Raw genomic sequence first — 18,530 nt, forward strand, 5'->3', positions numbered from 1 at the left:
CATGGTTTATTTAGTACATACAGTGCAGTATAAAGCAGTTGATGGGTAGCTTTTCTAAAGATGCTTAATTTTTATTTTTGAACTTTAAATTAGTGCTGTTCATCAGGATTTTTTTAATAATTACTTCCTTACCATTGACTTTGGACTCAAATGTGTAGTTACCAGTCAGTTTCCTACTGTCCTTCTTGAATAAAAGTGCCACATTTGCTATTCTCCAGTCATCTGGCACTTTCGGCCAACAAAAATTAACAAACCTCTGTCAAGCTCCCAAAAATCTTTTCCCTTGCCTTCCCTAGCTTGGGGTCATCACCAATCCTAGGAGTTTATCCACTTGTAAACAAGCTAAAACATGTGGTTCCAGTAGTTCCCAACCTTTTTTATGCCAGGGACCAATACCATGAACCATGAATCCTAATCTGGGAACCCTTGGTCTAAAACTTTCACCTTTCTCTTGTTAATATAGACTAGAATTTTACTGTCTCCCTTCCTGAATTCTCCAGCTACAACCCTCTTTCCCTTGGTGGCATCCTAAACAGTGGGAAAGCAAATATGAGGCTGGAAATGGGTTTATAAGATTATGACAGGCATAGACAGAGTAGATAGCCTGTATAATTTATCCCATGGTCGAGATCTCTAACAATAATATGCATAAGTTTAAGGTGAGCAGAGTAACTTGCAGGGGAAGTTTTTTTTTTAAGCACAGCATGTAGTGGGTGCCTGGATTGTGCTGCTAGGAGTGGTAATGGATATAATTATGCTAGAGGCTCTTAGATAGGCTCCTGAATGTGCAAATAGTGGAGAGATATGGATATTGTGAGGAAGAAGGGATTCATTTCATTACCAGTTTAATTAGCCTGGCACAACATTATAGGCCAAATGGCTTGTTCCTGTGCTATTCTATGACTCTGTGTTATTGTAGCCTCGTTTAAGCCTTTGTTAATAGGAGAAATTAAGATTAGGTTTATAATCATTCTTGAATTGGGAGTCTTGACAAAGGAACAGCTACTGAAGTCAGTGATAGGGTCTCATCTTTTAACAATTAAGAAGAATGATTTGGATGAGGGAACCACATTTCAGTAGGAAAGAGAGGGGAAGAAAGTGAGTGATGTCTGGCATGGTGTCAGTGAGAGTGGGCAATAACAATGAGAGGGAGCAATTTAAGTAGAGGGAGAGAGGGAAGAGTTTGAGAGGGAATGGGCAGTGAGAGTGGGGTGATCAATGTCAGTAGGGTTGGGGATATTGAATGGAGGAGGTGGCATTGAGAGTGAGGGAACCATATGGTGGATTGAGAGCCCAGAAGCGTGAGGGAGATAGCAATGAGTACAGAAGATGGTATTATGTGGGAAGAGCTGCACGTGGGGGAGAGCAGCAGTGTGATAGGGTGAGCAGTGTAAGTAAGTTTGAGGAAGGAAGGGCAGCATCAGTAAGGAAGGAAAATCTGTCTGACTTTAGGTTGCAGAGCTGTGAATAACCAGTGATAGACAGGACATTGTCACCCAATGGATGGAAATGGTTTTAAAGACAATCCATTGAGGGATGGAGTGTCTATGTCCACAGATGAGTTTAAAATATAAAAGCGACATTTTATTTTAAAAGCAGTTTACATAACTTATTTCATTGATTCTTTGAAATCAGATTTTTTCCTATGTATGGAAATTTAAAGTTATCTGTCAATGCTAGAGGTGCTTTATTTTAGTGAAAGCATTGGCCTTTTGTAAGGTTAGTGTTTGTGCATTGAGATATTGGCATAATAGATCTTCTTGACTTGCATGTGTTTTTGTGTAATGTCAGTTGATACCTGATTTTTTGATCTGGCTCCACGTTTTCCACTGATGATGGTTCAGCCGCCTGCCGATTCCTCTTTGCTGGCTCAGTTCACACAAAATTATGATATACAGTTTTGCAAATAATTCTGAAATATGAAAAAATTCCTGCCTGAGTGAGTTTATACTGTGTATATAATAGTTTTAATATAAAATGTAACCATAATGTGCATATAAGTGGGGAACTACATTATTACAGCCTATCGTGGTTTTTAATTGGCCTATAGAGGACTATTAATCCTACTTTTTGCACACCTTAGTCCTGACATCTTGCAATGTTCAGTTATTTCTGGAATTAACACATCAATTCCCCAAATCCACATTGGATTTACCTTTCACAGCCCTCTTAGATTAGCCATAACACCTTCAGTGGACAAGTGTTATTCCAGTTCAGAAGAAGCTTTGCAGCCCTGCATATCTTCAGATGTGACCCTTTGGGGTTGGAGCTAATGTCACAATGTTTTTCAGAGTTCTGATAACACCCAAATAAAATGGTCAATGTTTGTGCAATCCTATTGCATCTTGTGAGTTCCAAGCAGAAATCATCAACATGCCAATTGCTATCCATCAAATCATGCTGCTGCATTCTCAACCAACTCTTGCTTGTTATATTGATTTTTTGCTAATGAAAGGGTTAAACATTAGCAAATGATTGTCAAAGATTGCTTTAATTGTGCCATGATTATTGTTTTTGACTGGATTGTTTTAACATTCACCCTGCCAACATTCCAGCATTTTTGAATGATTGAAATCATAACTGTTTTTGTATCATGTTTTAAAGAGTGCATTGCCTTTATGATTTACGATCTAACATTATATTCCTTCTTTGTTTTCCTTTCCTGTCCTCCTCCTCTTCCACCATTGGATCCCATGTACTGGCATTAGTGAAATACAGCACTCTCTTGACAGGGCTAGGAGTGCTAGCACCAACTGTTTGAGACCAGATTCTAGTTTACAGTCACCAGAACAAGACAGGTATATCCAACCCTTTTTTATCCTTGTCATCTGTGCTGATGATTCCGTGTTTCTTTAGTCGTGACCCTGTAGGTTTCTTAGTTTTGTGTCATATTCCGATTGTAGCAGTGTTTACAATGTTTTTTACCCTTTTGCTCAGGTGAATCCTCAGACTTGAACCGTATTAACCTTGTGTATATCTTTTACATTAAGTGCTCGGCAGTTCAATAATTTTGCTTTCCTTGCTTACTTTTCTTCCTCCAGCTTGTAGAAAGCCTTTCATATGTTGACAGTGATCTGTACCCCATTACTCAGTGGCTAGTGTTTAGGAACAAAAGTTAAGAGTTTAAAATTGAATCTTTTTAAACAGAATTCAAGCAGATGCTATTATAATTATAATTTCATGAATTAAAATAGAAGTAGGTCCTATTTGATTCTGCCTGCAAATTTACCTGGGTTTCTGAGTTATGAGGTTTGGTCTGTAATCACTTTAAGCCTTGATGGGATAATCACAAATTAGAATAGTAAAATATACAAAAATATACAAAATCTTCATCTTAGTTCAGGAAGTGATGTATATGCAAGCAGAATATTTAGTGAAGTTCCCTGTTCCTGGTTGTTATTTATTCACTCCTGAAGTGTGTGTGTCCAACTAGTCCAATGTTTGTGTAGCTGGATCCTACTGAGTGTCACTGGTAGGGGATTTCCAGATATCCTTAATTACATTTGTATCTTCTTGGAAACCTTCCAGAAAAGGTCTGGACATTTACCAATGGATAGTGGGATTACTACCTTTAATTGGATATAAATAGGAGGGTTCATTCACTCCAAGGGTATTTTGCGTTTTCCCTTTTCAACTAACCCACTCAGGCTCCAACTATTGTTCTTAATGTACCTATAGTCAGTTCCACATGCCAATTGGAAAGCAAACAAATTCTTCCTTACCCCATGGTAAAATCCTTGACTGTCAGTTAAATCTTTATTCTCATCTCTTTTCTGTAGTCCCTTGGGTTTGAAGATGAATAGTTTCCATTCAGGCTCTGAAGTAACTGATGAGGCAAATTCTGCACAACAGATTCTTCCATTGATGGGGAGGAGGTGTCTGTAGCTTGGGCCAGGATGCTGGGCTCTATGTGCTCCCAAAGCACAATTTTAGTGCTTTCAATGCCATCTTTACATTTGTGTACTGGAAATGACAAACACTCTTGAGTCTTGAATTCAAATGCTCCTTCAACAATATTCCCAACTCTAGTAACTTCACAACAAAACTTGAAGAGCTTTCTCAAGAGACTAATTTTCAATTCCTAGAGCTTCTAGTTCAATTGAGGAGGCTTTGCACCCCTAAACTGTGTGGATGTAGTTAAAATGCACCCTAAGCATTAAATTAAAAATAATCACTATTAGGAATAATTAAAGCACTGCAGGTGTATACTGGTTGATGCATAAACTGCAGTTTTGTGAATATCTTCAGTAGTTAAACATCTCAATCATTGCCAAAGAAACAATACACTTGTTTTGAAACACAAATGTTATCAGGATTACAAGCACCTTGTGCATACTCTTGCTCAGTATCCCCAAACCTCATGGCTTTAGAGGCAGCACAAAAGTAGATTTGTTCCACTGGGTCACTTGTGGCGAATAGAGGGGATAGTTAAGGCATGAATATTTTGAGTTATATCTTTCTTGGAACTGAGGAGTATATGTTTAACTAACAGTTCCCTCTTTGATTGTAACAAAGTACTTCAAGTGGAAAGAAATTTCACTGGTGCTGTGAGTTTAGCTTTCAGCTGTTTGCCCTAAATCTAAGTTTAGTCGTGATATTGAGTGCCTGAGTAGCAAAATATTTCCCAGCCCTGAACACCCATTGTGGCAATCACACCAACTTAATCTCTCTTCCCTTGGCAATTAAGTCTCAAATTTGGGCATAACCCAGTGGATCGACTTCCAGTTTCATTTAAAATCTCAAGAGTGTTGGTACTCACTCTAGCCTGATGAGTATACACAGTAGCTTTGCTGCCATGATCAAATGCTTTAAGTGGCTGGAATTGGAATACAGAGGTCACCAGTCACAAAATGTAATTGAAAGTTGGAATCTCTGATTTTTCCTTCCTGATGCAAATAGGATGTTTGTATGTCACCAAAGCTCAAAGTAGTTACTTTTTTTCCCTCAATATCCTTCAAAGGCCATTAACTACATGTTAGCTTTTTACTGTTGTTTTCATACAGCAGATTTAATTAAGAAATTGATTTAAACTGTTTGAAATTTAATAGTATACTGTATATAATTTTTAAAATCATTGGACAGGATTAATTTTCTATATTTACATATAACAGTATAAACATGTATTTTGTATTTGTGTTCTGCACCTTGAGGTCAAATCCTAATGCTTAAGAGCTGAAGACAAACAAAATATGTTGTGCATATAAAACAAAGGGGAAAAACAAAATATATCAAAGACAAAGGTATATTTTGCTCGAATGCATTGTTTAGAACCTGTCAACATATTAAGGGCCTTTCTCCTTCATGTTATTTAGAGTTTTTATTCTCCTTAGGCTGTGCTTCATCCTTGAACAGAGCAACTTAAAAACTAAGAGTATTGACAAGATGTGCATAGGCAGTGTTTGGCTTTAATTTGGACAGGCGAAATGCATGGAAGCCAACCAGCTCTTTCTGAGCACTGCACAAGGTACAGGCATTGTGGCAGCTTTCTTCACTTTTCCTCACTTTCGGCTGCTTTGCCAGATTTTCCAAGCTTTGCAAGATTGACTGGAGGTACTTTGATGTTTTCTTGTATTGCTCAGCGGTAAACAGCCAACTGGAACAATGCCCCAGATAGACAGTGGTTTTGTAGGATGGTGATGTGTTTAGACACAATATGGTACTGCATCTACTAAAAATAACTGGATGTCAAATAAAGTCAAGCTAGTAAAATCCCTTCTTATCCTTGTACGTTTTCCTAGTGATTTAATGGTTTTCCTTGGTAGGTTTTGATACTAGCCTGGCCGAGTTTGACTAATCCAGGCCTGACTTCTCAAAAAGGTTACCAGTTGAATTGTGCTTCCTGAAATATTTCATTCTTTACTTTTTTCCCGAATAAACTTGCACTCATAGTGCATTCCCCTCAGACTCAAGCAGTGAAAATCACACCTATGTGATTCAATGACAAAAGAGAACCTTTATGCCATCTTAACACATTTGAAGATATTAAGAAATATATTTGGAATAAGTGTACCACAAAAACTTAGAAAAGGGAAAATTTAACTTTCACAAGGTAAGCATTTAGATGGCAGCTATGACTTATTTCATACTCCCCAAATTCTTTCACTTAGCTTGTGTTGAGAGAAGCCACATGCCTTCATTGAAATGATGAAAACTGGAGTCATCCTTAACAGGCATAGCAGGCTGATGTGGACCTTATTATTCATCACACAGAGCGCCAGCTGACCAATTCAACATAATGCTGTGAACACTATTATCTTTCATATTAATCATGTGACAGAACAAAAATAATTTAAAATATTTGTAATTCGTTGTGAAATACCAGAGCTCTAACTGTAATCACTTAATTGGAATCAAGATTCCAAAACTTATACATACGTCTAAAAAAGGTAACTTCCTCTTCTCAGTGCCAAGCTGGTTAAAAACATCCTCCAAACCAGTAGGATAGATCTATATGGAGTCTGTAATAGACTTTAGGATTCCTTATCAAGAAAAGGGAAATCAGCAAGGCATCTATTTGCATGCTTTGGCTAAACCTGCTGTGTGGGTGTGTGTGTGTATACTTTGTGGTTGTGATACGGTGTGTATGACTACACATGCACGTGTTGCATGTGTGCAGCATTATGCATGTGTGATTATTAGGTGGAGATGGGTTAATCTTCAATAACAATACCACACATTGTGGATTATTTGGGCTCACTTCAAAGTCAGAGAGTCATACATCACAGAAGTAGGCCCTTGGAGCCATGCCAACTATTAAACCCAAGGAGCTTGCAATGAAGCAATGGTCCTGAATCCTTGTGTTCTCAGTGAGCAGAATGATAAATTCACCAAAACCCAGACCAAAGGAAGGAGCTGGAAAGCTCAACATGCAGAAGGGTATCGTGTGCTACCCTTTGAGAAGTAAGGCATATCCGTTTTACATTTGCCTTTTATATGTCCAATTCTGTAACTTCTCCTCTTTGAAATTCCAACTCCTCCATGTAAATCCCAAGATTTAGAGGTCCAGTATTTAGGAGGGTATCAAGAGAGAAAAATGCCCAAAAAAAATTGGATGATTTTATTTTCTAAATAATATTCTGTGGTTCATTCAGCATGCTTTCATTTTGAACATTTGTTACATATCATCTACACTACATCAAGTAGCATTGGATATGTCAGCACAGGGTCAGTTTCCAGACCATTGATCTGGAATTAGTGTCATCAACCAAACTGCAGAGGGATTTCATCAAGCTCTGGAACATTCCATTCCTGTTTAGTGATCACAGTTTTCATCATCATTTGATGGCTGATTAGCATGTTCACAGACTTTTTTTGGTAACAGGGTTGGTCTTGAGAATGTTATGGCAGATTATTTGAAAAAGTTAAATCCCTAGGCTTCTACATAATATTCAGAGTAGATGGGAAAAGCCTTGTATATCACTATTTGAACAGATAGACTCATCAGAAGTAATGCACAGGGCTCATGTTTCATTGGATAAATCCACCATCATGAGATTATCATTATTAATAAGGAAGGTCACACATTTCTCATAGTCATACAGCACAGAAATGGGCCCATTATGTCCTTGCCAACCATTTTGCTCATCCATACTAATCTCATTTGCCCACAATAGGTCTGTGCCTTGCCCATTCAAATCCCTGTCCAAATGCCTTTTCTTTTCCAATGCAGTGATCTAATCTGATCCCACCATCGCCTCTGGCAGTGCATAGCAGATACATTCTGTGTAAAACCTTTGCTCTGAGATCTCTTTTAATACTTCCGTCTTACAGCTTAGAGCTATTTTGGTATACTTACTGAAGAAATAAGATTCAGATTATCTACCTTCAGTTTCCAGAAATCCTCAAAGTCACAGTCATGGAAGAAGTGTATTAGGTGACCTCACCATCTATTACACAAGAAGGGGATGATAAAGTAGCGTACAACAGAAAGCCACATTTTTTCACATGGTGGGGATAAATTTCAAGCACCGGACAAACCATAACAAAATCTCTAAAAAAGGATGCATCAAACAAAAGGACATCATAAGTGTGAGGTCTAACACAGAGTTATACAAGATGCACATTACCAGATTGCCTGCATATTCCCACTGTCTAATGCAACTTTGGACAGACCTTTTTACTTCAAACTAACGTAAATTTGATCAAAACATTCCAGCAGTTGCATAAAGATTGAATGATAGCATCACCATCATTTGTCATCACCATTTTCAGCTCCACATCATTCATGGGCAAAATTATCATTATAAAATCTCAATTAGTTTCCATGTTACTTATGTTGAGACACCTGGGGTACACTCCTAGTCAGCCATCTACCGCTAAGCCTTTGCTAGCAGTTTCTGGTTCCCAGTCTCTGTTTAACTTGTCTATGTATCTTCCTGTTTCATGGTGGAACAGGTGGTTTCATTCCCTAGATAGGAAACGACCTCCTAGTCCCAGGATTCACATCCAGCATGCCTCTCCAGAAGATGACAGGTACTGAATAATTCGAAGTGTACATGAAGTTATATGTATAGCAAAATATGCTGGCTCATTTGGAACATCTAACTGTTTTTAGTTCAATTAGTGATTTTCAATACCAAGTATAGTTGACAATTCTAATTTTCTGCTTTTGATCTGTGGTAAATGACTTCCAGTTTATATCCTTGTTCCATGTTCCAGTCTACAGTCTGGTACTACAAAGAATAGGTTTCACCATCAGAACTTCGTATCAATTTTAATCATCCTTCGCCTTCATATGTTTCTACTGATTGTTGAACCTAGATCACTTCCACAGCTTATACAGTACCAATGTGTTATTCAGTGCAACGTGAAAAAAGAGAAGTTTCTTTTGGAAAAGTTTGAATCTATAGAACACTAAATTATTTTGTTTCTGAAAATGTACACTAAACTAGCACTGTACAGTTGGGGGTGGGTGTGAGGGTACAAGGCTGTTTGGTATGGTTCCCTGGGAGCATGGGTTTCAGACATGAACCTCAACTGTTTGTGGCATTTGGTACTGCTTGTTTGGCTCTATTCATTGCAGCAGTCCCCTGCAGCGAAGGTGGTCCAGTGCTGTGTTGCCACAGCTCCAATTTACCCAGAGCATTGCTGAAGACATTGCTCTAGGTGTAGTTAGATCACAGTAGGAGTCAGGCACGATGCCCTTCCCCAATTCACAGTGCTGATGTCGGAAACCCCATGGTTGAGTTGGCAACCCAAGAATGTCTGTTGTTCCAGGTGCTCCTCCTCTGCCAAAATCAGCTGAAGGTGTCAAGAAAGATTGGTGACTACAGCAAACTATGGCATTTTAGGATCGGTGCAGAAAAAAATGTTAGATAATCTATATACGCAAACACGAGGAAATCGGCAGATGCTTGAATTCCAAGCAACACACATAAAAATTGCTGGTGAATGCAGCAGGCCAGGCAGCATCTCTAGGAAGAGGTACAGTCAACATTTCGGGCCGAGCCCCTTCGTCAGGGCTAACTGAAAGAAGAGCTAGTAAGAGATTTGAAAGTGGGAGGGGGAGATCCGAAATGATAGGAGAAGACAGGAGGGGGAGGGATGGAGCCAAGAGCTGCACAGTTGATTAGCAAAAAGGATATGAGAGGATCATAGGACAGGAAGCTTAGGGAGAAAGAAAAGGGGGAGGGAGGGAGCCCAGAGGATGGGCAAGAAGTATAGTGAGAGGGACAGAGGGAGAAAAAGGAGAGAGAGAAAAAGAATGTGTGTATATAAATAAATAACGGATGGGGTACGAGGGGGAGGTGGGGCATTAGCGGAAGTTTGAGAAGTCAATGTTCATGCCATCGGGTTGGAGGCTACCCAGACAGAATATAAGCTGTTGTTCCTCCAACCTGAGTGTGGCTTCATCTTTACAGTAGAGGAGGCTGTGGATAGACATATCAGAATGGGAATAAGACGTGGAATTAAAATGTGTGGCCACTGGGAGATCCTGCTTTCTCTGGCGGACAGAGCGTAGGTGTTCAGTGAAACGATCTCCCAGTCTGCGTTGGGTCTCGCCAATATATAGAAGGCCGTATTGGGAGCACCGGATGCAGTATATCACCCCAGCCGACTCACAGGTGAAGTGTCGCCTCACCTGGAAGGACTGTCTGGGGCCCTGAATGGTAGTGAGGGAGGAAGTGTAAGGGCATGTATAGCACTTGTTCCGCTTACAAGGATAAGTGCCAGGAGGGAGATCGGTGGGGTGGGACGAATGGACAAGGGAGTCGCGTAGGGAGCGATCCCTGCGGAAAGCGGGGGGGGGGAGGGAAAGATGTGCTTAGTGTGGGATCCCGTTGGAGGTGGCGGAAGTTACGGAGAATAATATGTTGGACCCGGAAGCTGGTGGGGTAGTAGGTAAGGACAAGGGGAACCCTATTCCTAGTGGGGTGGCGGGAGGATGGAGTGAGAGCAGATGTGCATGAAATGGGGGAGATGCGTTTGAGAGCAGAGATGATGGTGGAGGAAGGGAAGCCCCTTTCTTTAAAAAAGGAGGACATCTCTTTCTTCCTGGAATGAAAAGCCTCATCCTGAGAGCAGATGCGGCGGAGACGGAGGAATTGTGAGAAGGGAATGGCATTTTTGCAAGAGACAGGGCGAGAAGAGGAATAGTCCAGATAGCTGTGAGAGTCAGTAGGCCTATAGTAGACATCAGTAAATAAGCTGTCTCCAGAGATAGAGACAGAAAGATCTAGAAAGGGGAGGGGGGGAGGGATGTGTCAGAAATGGACCAGGTAAACTTGAGGACAGGGTGAAAGTTGGAGGCAAAGTTAATGAAGTCAATGAGCTCAGCATGCGTGCAGGAAGCAGCGCCAACACAACACGGACAGATACCAGAATAGGTTTGGAACATAGATTGTTCCACAAAGCCAACAAAAAGGCAGGCATAGCTAGGACCCATACGGGTGCCCATGGCTACACCTTTAGTTTGGAGGAAGTGGGAGGAACCAAAGGAGAAATTATTAAGAGTAAGGACTAATTCCGCTATTCTGTTGGATGTGATATGTCAGGTTGTGCAATCTCTTGCCATAGAGAGTTTAGAAGTGTACTTCATGTGACAAGGTGTGGCAGAAGTGCTCTGCAAACCTGCCTGGTGACTAATGGCAGTTCCCTACAGGGTGAGCATGTGCCTCAGGTCAGCTTTGGTGGACTTAGAGATGAAGAATTCTGTAGGCAAGACTATAGAAGAAAGCTGATGTGATTCAAGCGGCCTATCAAAGAGCCTGTAGAAAATAGTAAAGAGCATGGGGAAGATTTTATTGCACTCTTCATACAGATTTGCCTGGAACCTAAACACCTTCCTCTCCATTTGGGAAATGGTACCAGCTCACCACAAGCAATCACAGACCCAGCTACACAGCAATGAATTCAGCAGAGCATGGTTGGGGCCTCCATTAACTCAGTGCTGGAATTTGGGAGTTCCAAATGCAAATGGCCAGTCTTCCTCTCTGCCAAATATGTCCCACTCACTGCTGGCTGGACACAGACTGTGACCACCCAGGCTCCAGATCGGTACAAATTTTGATGCTCTGAAAAGGCCTTTGGGGATTGCAAAATCATCACGGACCTGCTCAGAGAAGTGCTAGTGAACCACGAATATGTTGTCCCCTGAAGGTTTGAGCCTCTGTGCCCTGCCACTAGACAATCCGTAGTTCCTCACAGATGATTGATCCTTAGTCAATTCAGATTGCTACTGTGACTGGTGTGCCGGTGCTGTCCCCAGCTGAACCATCCTTCTCAGCCACCTGCTGCCCCCTTAACTCCAAGAGAGCAGCAACACAGGGAGAGTACAGGCAGGGAAGTTTACTGTGCTGTATCTCTAAATATCTTATTTTTAATTACTGGGTTCCCTTGCAAACTCTCCACTGCTTCCTATGTTCCAGTGAGAACAAACCTAGTCTGTCCTATTCCTCCTTTGAACTACATTCCAACCAGCATCATGGTGAATCCCTTCTGTTCTCGCTGTCTATTGTTACCACATCCTTTCTGTACCGTGGTGGTTAGAGATGTGTGCATTACTCCACGTGCAGTCTAACCAATGTTTTAAAGGCAAGCATACCCATGCCTCCTTCACTATCTTATCTACCTGTGTTACCACTTCAGCAAGGTATGAACTTGCGTCCAAAGGTCTCTTTGTTTATCAATTCTGCCATTTGCTTTACATGTCCTACCAATATTTGACTTTCCATAGTGTAAAACCTAACATTATTGCCAAGGAAATTTTAGGGAAATGTCCTGTTAAGAATCCTACTACTGACCCTTCTCCCCACCGACTTCCTCAGAATCTCTCCACCTGGTTTTATTTACATGTCTGCCTTGCTTTCTCTTCAGACTGCTCTTTCTTACTCCACATTTGCTGCAAGGACCAACAAGCCTAACACCCAAAATACGTAGCTGCTCTACCTGGAGAGAACCTTTGAGATGCTGAATGAGAGAAAGATGATAAAATATAGGAGCAGAAATGGGCCATTTAGCCCATCGAGTCTGCGTCATGAAAGGGCCAAGATGAGATGCAGTGGTATGGAAGGTGATTACTTCAAAACAGATATGATGGAGAAGCTGGAATAATGGAATGGGGGCATGCAGGGAGAACGGTGGGAGGAACTGGAGTGGTGTGGCAGTCCATGGACTGGTGGATATTAGTTGCTATCCTATCTTCAAAATGGTGAGCAGGATAGATCAGAATCAGAATTAGGTTTAATAATCACTTGTTTTTGCAGCAGCGGTACAATACAATACACAGTAATAGAGAAAACAATGTGAATTACAGTAAGTATATATATATTTATTAAGTAGGTAAATAAGTAGTGCAAAAATAAAAATAAAAGAAGTGGTGAGGTCGCGTTCATGGGTTCAATGTCCATTCAGAAATCGAATGGCAGAGGGGAAGAAACTGTTCCTGAACTGATGAGTGTGTGTCTTCAGGCTCCTGTACTCCCTTCTTGATGGTAGCAGTGAGAATACGGCATGTCCTGGGTGATGGGGTCCTTTATGATGGATGCCACCTTTTTGAGGCATTGCTCCTTGAAGGTTTCCTGGATACTTTGGAGGCTAGTGACCATGATGAAGCTGACTGTTTACAGCTTATTTCGATCCTGTGTAGTAGCCCCTCTGCCATACCAGACATTGATGCAGTCAGTTACAATGCTCTCAAAATAATACCAAAGGTGCAAAACTGATAGATTGACATAATTGAGTACAAAAATCTGTTCATTATATGTTTTAGGTACAGTTTTAAATTGTAAAAGCAGTTGTTCTGAACTTCTCTAAACTTACACAAAATATTTAATCAATTTGACATATCTGTTCATAATTTTGGAGAAAATACGTAATTAGATTAGGGAGAGGATAGTAGGAAAAAGAGCAAAAGCAAGATATGTCTGTATTAAATGGCTGAAATTTAGAGAGATGACATAGATTTAATTTCTAATGCTTGCTTTATGGTTGCCCAGAGGTTTTCAAATGAATCCTAATGTTCCAAGCCACTGACAGTCAAGCAGGTAGGAATAGTGGGGAATGATAGATGGCTCTAGTGGTAACAAGAAACTAAATAATTTCAACTGATTATGTGTCAGTGGCTTTTTAACACAGTCTTAATATAGCTCAGGTTTGGGGGCATTGGGGAGTTTGAGAAGGCTGTCTTCCAGTTACGTCATTCACAGGAGCACTGTGAACATGAAACTTAATGTATTGGAAATAGGTGCACAAAATCTGTAACTCACAAAATGGTGTAAAGTTTGCCAGGACTTCTGCCAGGGACAGTGACTCTTTACCCTGGGTACGTAGTATCCTCGGGTATAAGAAGCCAGTCAGGAGTGTCCATTAGGTTAGCTTGGGGATTGTCACATCTGTGAGAAGTTCCCCACTTCTGGAGTCATTGTCCACGTGGCTTAATGATGCATCAGAATCAAGAAAGGTGAGCATGGGAGCCTACCGCAGTCTGCATTTCCTCATATCTGTATCTATCTAGCTGGTACAGGCATTCAACTTCCATCTTCATGCAATGCTTTGCATAATCACCATCTAATTCTATCCCGTTTAGTACATCTATTACTCTCAATGATGTTTCTTCTCTGTCAGGAAAGAACCCTCCAGCCATTCCACAAGAATGTCTGCAGAGGTATCAGCTCGGATATAATGGACATTTGGTCTTTGGAACGGAAGAAGTGGGACCTTTCCCCTATTTTAAAATGGAATTCAATCCCATCCAGCCACATTGAATACTATTGTCACTCAGGTGGACCTGAAGTAAGCAATGTATGGACAATGATAATGCACTTAATGTTGACTTGTCTTATAGGTATAGATTGGTCCATTTGATGAGGAGTTGTGAATGGAACTGAACATGAAAAACAACAACAGTTTGACATGCTGAATGATGCATTGACATAGGGCATTCATCAGGAGAGAACACTGATGCTTACACTCTGTTGGTCTCAGTAAGGATAGTTCAGTGACTTGCATATCACAAATGTGCAAGAACAGGTGGATGAGGCAGGAACAAAAGTGGGAAGGCCATATCAGAGCACACAGGGCTCTCTAAACTGCATTTAGTTGGATGCCAATGTTGCACCTGTCAAAAAAATGGAGGAACTTGCTTTGGGCTGGAAAGACATGATAGAAGGACAAAAAAGTTTTTAACCTAGGGCTCTATTCTCTCTACACTTATGATTGTGTGGCTAAGCACAGCACAAGTGCCATGTTTAAATTCACCGATGACACGTGTATTGTCTGCAGAATCACAGATGGTGATGAGGAGGTTTACAGGAATGATATAGATTAGCTGGTTGCGTGGTACCATAACTTTGTACTCAATATCAGTAAGACCAAAACATTGATCGTGGACTTTAAAAAGGAAAAGTTGATGGAATACACATCAGTACCCATCAAGGCGCCCCACACAGCTGACAAACAGTATGTCACATATGGCGCCCCACACAGCTGACAAACAGTATGTCACATATGGCGCCCCACACAGCCTTTTGAACTATGCCTTGTAAGGCATGAAAATGCCCAACGCTGGCCTCTCACATCTGAGTCGACGTCATCATCGTCTTCATCATCACCCATCAAGGGATTGGCAATGAAAAGCGTGAGCAGTTTTAAGTTCCTTGGTGGCAACATCTCTAAGGATCTATCCTGGGGCCAACATATTGATGCAATTATAAAGAGGGCAAGCCAGCATCTATATTTCATTAGGAGTTTTAGGAGATTTTGTATGTCACCAAAGACTGTAGTAAATTTCTACGGATGTACCATGGAGAGCTTTCTAACTAGTTGCATCACCTTCTGGTATGGAGGGGCCACTGCACAGAATAGGAAAAAGCTTTGGAGGGTTATAAACTCAGCCAGCTACATCATGGGCACTAGCCTCCTGTGATGAAGGCCCATCACTAATACGGACGGCACATGGCGCACTCGGTAAAACATTCAGCCCCAGCAGTAATAGTGACTGGGTCTGAAACAGAGCTGCTGCATGGAGCTGTCTCATATAGAGGCAGCAGCAACCTGCACAGGTGTGCTGATGGTGGAGGATACCATCTTTGATTGGATAATTGAGTTAACTAGCTTTTGATTGGTCTAGGGGGAGGGGCTTAGCAGTTATAAGCCTCAGGTTACCAAGGCTTTGGGTTAGTTTTCTTTTGTATTTAGTCTGAGGGTGGCTATATATATATTGTTTTTTTGCCCCAGTTTTTTTTGTCTTGTTTTGAGGTAAATGAAAGCACCTCCATCTATTTTTGCGACTCAAGCCATCTTGTTATTTTTCTTAAACAATTGAACCACAGTTTTTTGTGACACCTCCCCACCATCAAGAACATAAATAAAAGCTGGTACCTGAAATAGGCAGCATGCATCACCCAGGACATTGCTTCTTATTTCTACCATTAGAGTGGAGATAGAGGGGCCAGAAGACAAACATGCAACGTTTTGGGAATAGCTTCTTCCCCTCTGCCATCAGTTTTCTGAATGGACACTATCTTTTGCACTCTCTTTGCACTGCTTATTTTAAATTTACAGTATATGTGACATACTGTTTGGCAGCGATATGTTATACCATGGCATATGTCAGTTATAGTAAATCTAATTCTTATTCTGATTCTTGCACTGTCCTGTGCAATGTGTCTTTGCCCAGGGAGAGAGAGGCCACCACCATGAAAAACCAAGTGTAACAGTAAGAAAAGGTCTTGCAGATCCTGGTTAAGCACAATGTGTTTTTTGGAGGTCAGTCATTGCAGCTGTGGGACATGATGGCAGGAGTTTCTTAGGGCAATGATGCAGACTCAACTGTCTTCAGCTGCTTTATCAATGGCTTTCATCCATCAAAAGGTCAGTAGTGGAGATGTTTGCTAATGATTGTACAATGTTTAATTCCATTGATGACTGCCTACGTCCATCATAGGCTCAGGATGACAAATGGCAAGGAATGGACAAGCAATGGCTGCTTCCAATGACAATGTCTAATCATCTATCCTTGACAATCAGTGGCATGACTCAGCACCAACCATCAACTTCGTGAGAGACACCATTCATCAGAAGCTCAACTGGACCAGACATACTGTTTTGGTGGTAATTAGAGCAGGTCAGATGCTAGGTATCCTATTGCAAGTGACTCGCTTTGGAACACAGCAAGGCCTTTCCAACATCTATAAGGCAAGAGCATGATTGACTAACTTTCCGTTTGCCTGGGAGCTTGCGGCTCCAGCGATACTCAAGAAGCTCAACAGTATCTCAGACAGAGCTTGATTGGCATACCTTCCACCACCCTAAACGTTCATTCCCTCCACCTCCTATGTCCAATGTTTGTGCAGCTGCTACATGATCGGGCAACCTTGCAATGTGCACCGGTCCCTTTGCTTTACCTACAGCACATCCTTTGCTGTCTTACCAAGAAAGATACTACTCTCAATCTGTGTATCTGAACCTGCTCTGCTGATGGTGGAATGCATCATACCCAACATTTGGGGTGACTTCCTGCATTGCTGACCAATATCATGCAGATCACTGTGTGCCTCTGCCATTCTGAAGACCTTAGCCTGAAACAATCTTTGTGATATGGGGCACCTAAAGTGCATTTTCTGCATATAGACATAAGACCTCATGGCCATTAAATGGCATTGGTTGTTTTGAACTGGTTGATCACCTAGCAGGTGTAGTCAGCCATGTTCAAAAATAGACCATTTTCATAGTTGCTGATGAACTGGTGGACAGCTTGCCACAGGTAAAAGACTGTGTGGTAGCCCAGCATCCTAGCATAGATCTTGCAGTGGTTACTCTCTGGTTTGTTTGGGTGATACCCTTGCTGGCTTGCACAGAGAATCTGAGTGATCAGCAGAGGCACTGAGGTTGAGAACAGATGGTATAATTGATGCTGTAGACTACTACCGGGGGGAATTCCTCTTGGCAGTGACCCAATCGATCCTCTCAGGATCTTAAATTTTCGATAAGATCACCTTCAATACAATCATTTCCCTAAACTCCATTGAGCCTCTGCCAGCTTGTTCAACTTCTCATCCAATGTCACTCCCTTCATCCCAGGAATCAACCTAGTAGCCGTGTTTCTGAACCACATCCCGTGGATGTATATCATTTCTTAAACATACAAACTAAACCTATATGCAGCATTCCAGCTGTAGAGTTTCCAGTGCCATTACGGTGTCTCCAAACCTTCATATATTAGTACACTATTCTCCTTGAAATTAAGGCTGACATTGCATGAGCCTTTCTAAATACTTGTTCTATCTGCATGTTAAAAAAATCCATCCTGACTCTTTTGCATCAAAATTTTGCAGTCTGTCTCTATCATTCCAGAGCAGATAACCTCATATTTTCCCAGTTACAGTATATTTCATCTGTTAGCTTCATGCCCCCTTACTTTAACCTATCTATATCCCATTACAGACTTTTATGTCCTCCTCCTTTCTTCTTAATCCACCTGTCTCTGCATCATCAACAAATTTAGCAGTAACATAGTATATCTTTTCATCCAAGTCATTATTGCAATACTGATCTCTGAGACACCCAGCTAGTTACTGAAGACCAATCTGGAAATTTCCCATTTATTACAATACTGTTTTTTTGCCTGATCTACTCTGTTAGTTACATGTTTCAAGAGCTTAAACAGATTTCCAGAATACCATTCATCTTTCATAAACAATGTTGTTTCGGCTTGTCATAGAATCATGCAGTACAGAAACAGGCCCTTCAGACCACTTAAGGCTGTTGCAACTATCCAACACAAATTTTACACTAACCCTATTTTATTCCCTTTGGAATATGGGAGAAAACCAGAGCATCTACAGGAAATCCATGCAGCCACAGGGAGAATGTGCAAATTTCACTCACAGACAGGACTGAAGGTCAGGTGTGAATTTGGGTCACAAGAACTGTGAACCTGCAGCTGAACTTGTGGCACCAAATGTTGTTTAAAACTGTGTTTTCTCATCAACCTGCTATTACTTCATTGAAATGGATTCCAGTGTTTCCCCAATTGTTTCCTTTCTCTCTCCCTCATTTCTTGTTGCATTAACAGAACATGTCACAATATT

At 41.1% G+C, this 18,530-nt stretch overlaps 1 protein-coding gene across 1 annotated transcript in view; it reads left to right on the top strand.

Annotated features, from left to right (window-relative positions):
* The window catches only part of rims1a (regulating synaptic membrane exocytosis 1a), a 479,607-nt gene that overhangs the window by 297,608 nt on the left and 163,469 nt on the right, over positions 1-18,530 (top strand). Inside the window, exons 20-21 of the mRNA XM_072250401.1 lie at positions 2,709-2,798; positions 8,395-8,472. Of these exons, the coding sequence (XP_072106502.1) occupies positions 2,709-2,798; positions 8,395-8,472 (168 nt within the window). The remainder of the gene's footprint in view (positions 1-2,708; positions 2,799-8,394; positions 8,473-18,530) is intronic.

The sequence above is a fragment of the Mobula birostris genome, chromosome 2 (assembly GCF_030028105.1).
Source record: "Mobula birostris isolate sMobBir1 chromosome 2, sMobBir1.hap1, whole genome shotgun sequence".
Lineage (NCBI taxonomy): Eukaryota > Metazoa > Chordata > Chondrichthyes > Myliobatiformes > Myliobatidae > Mobula > Mobula birostris.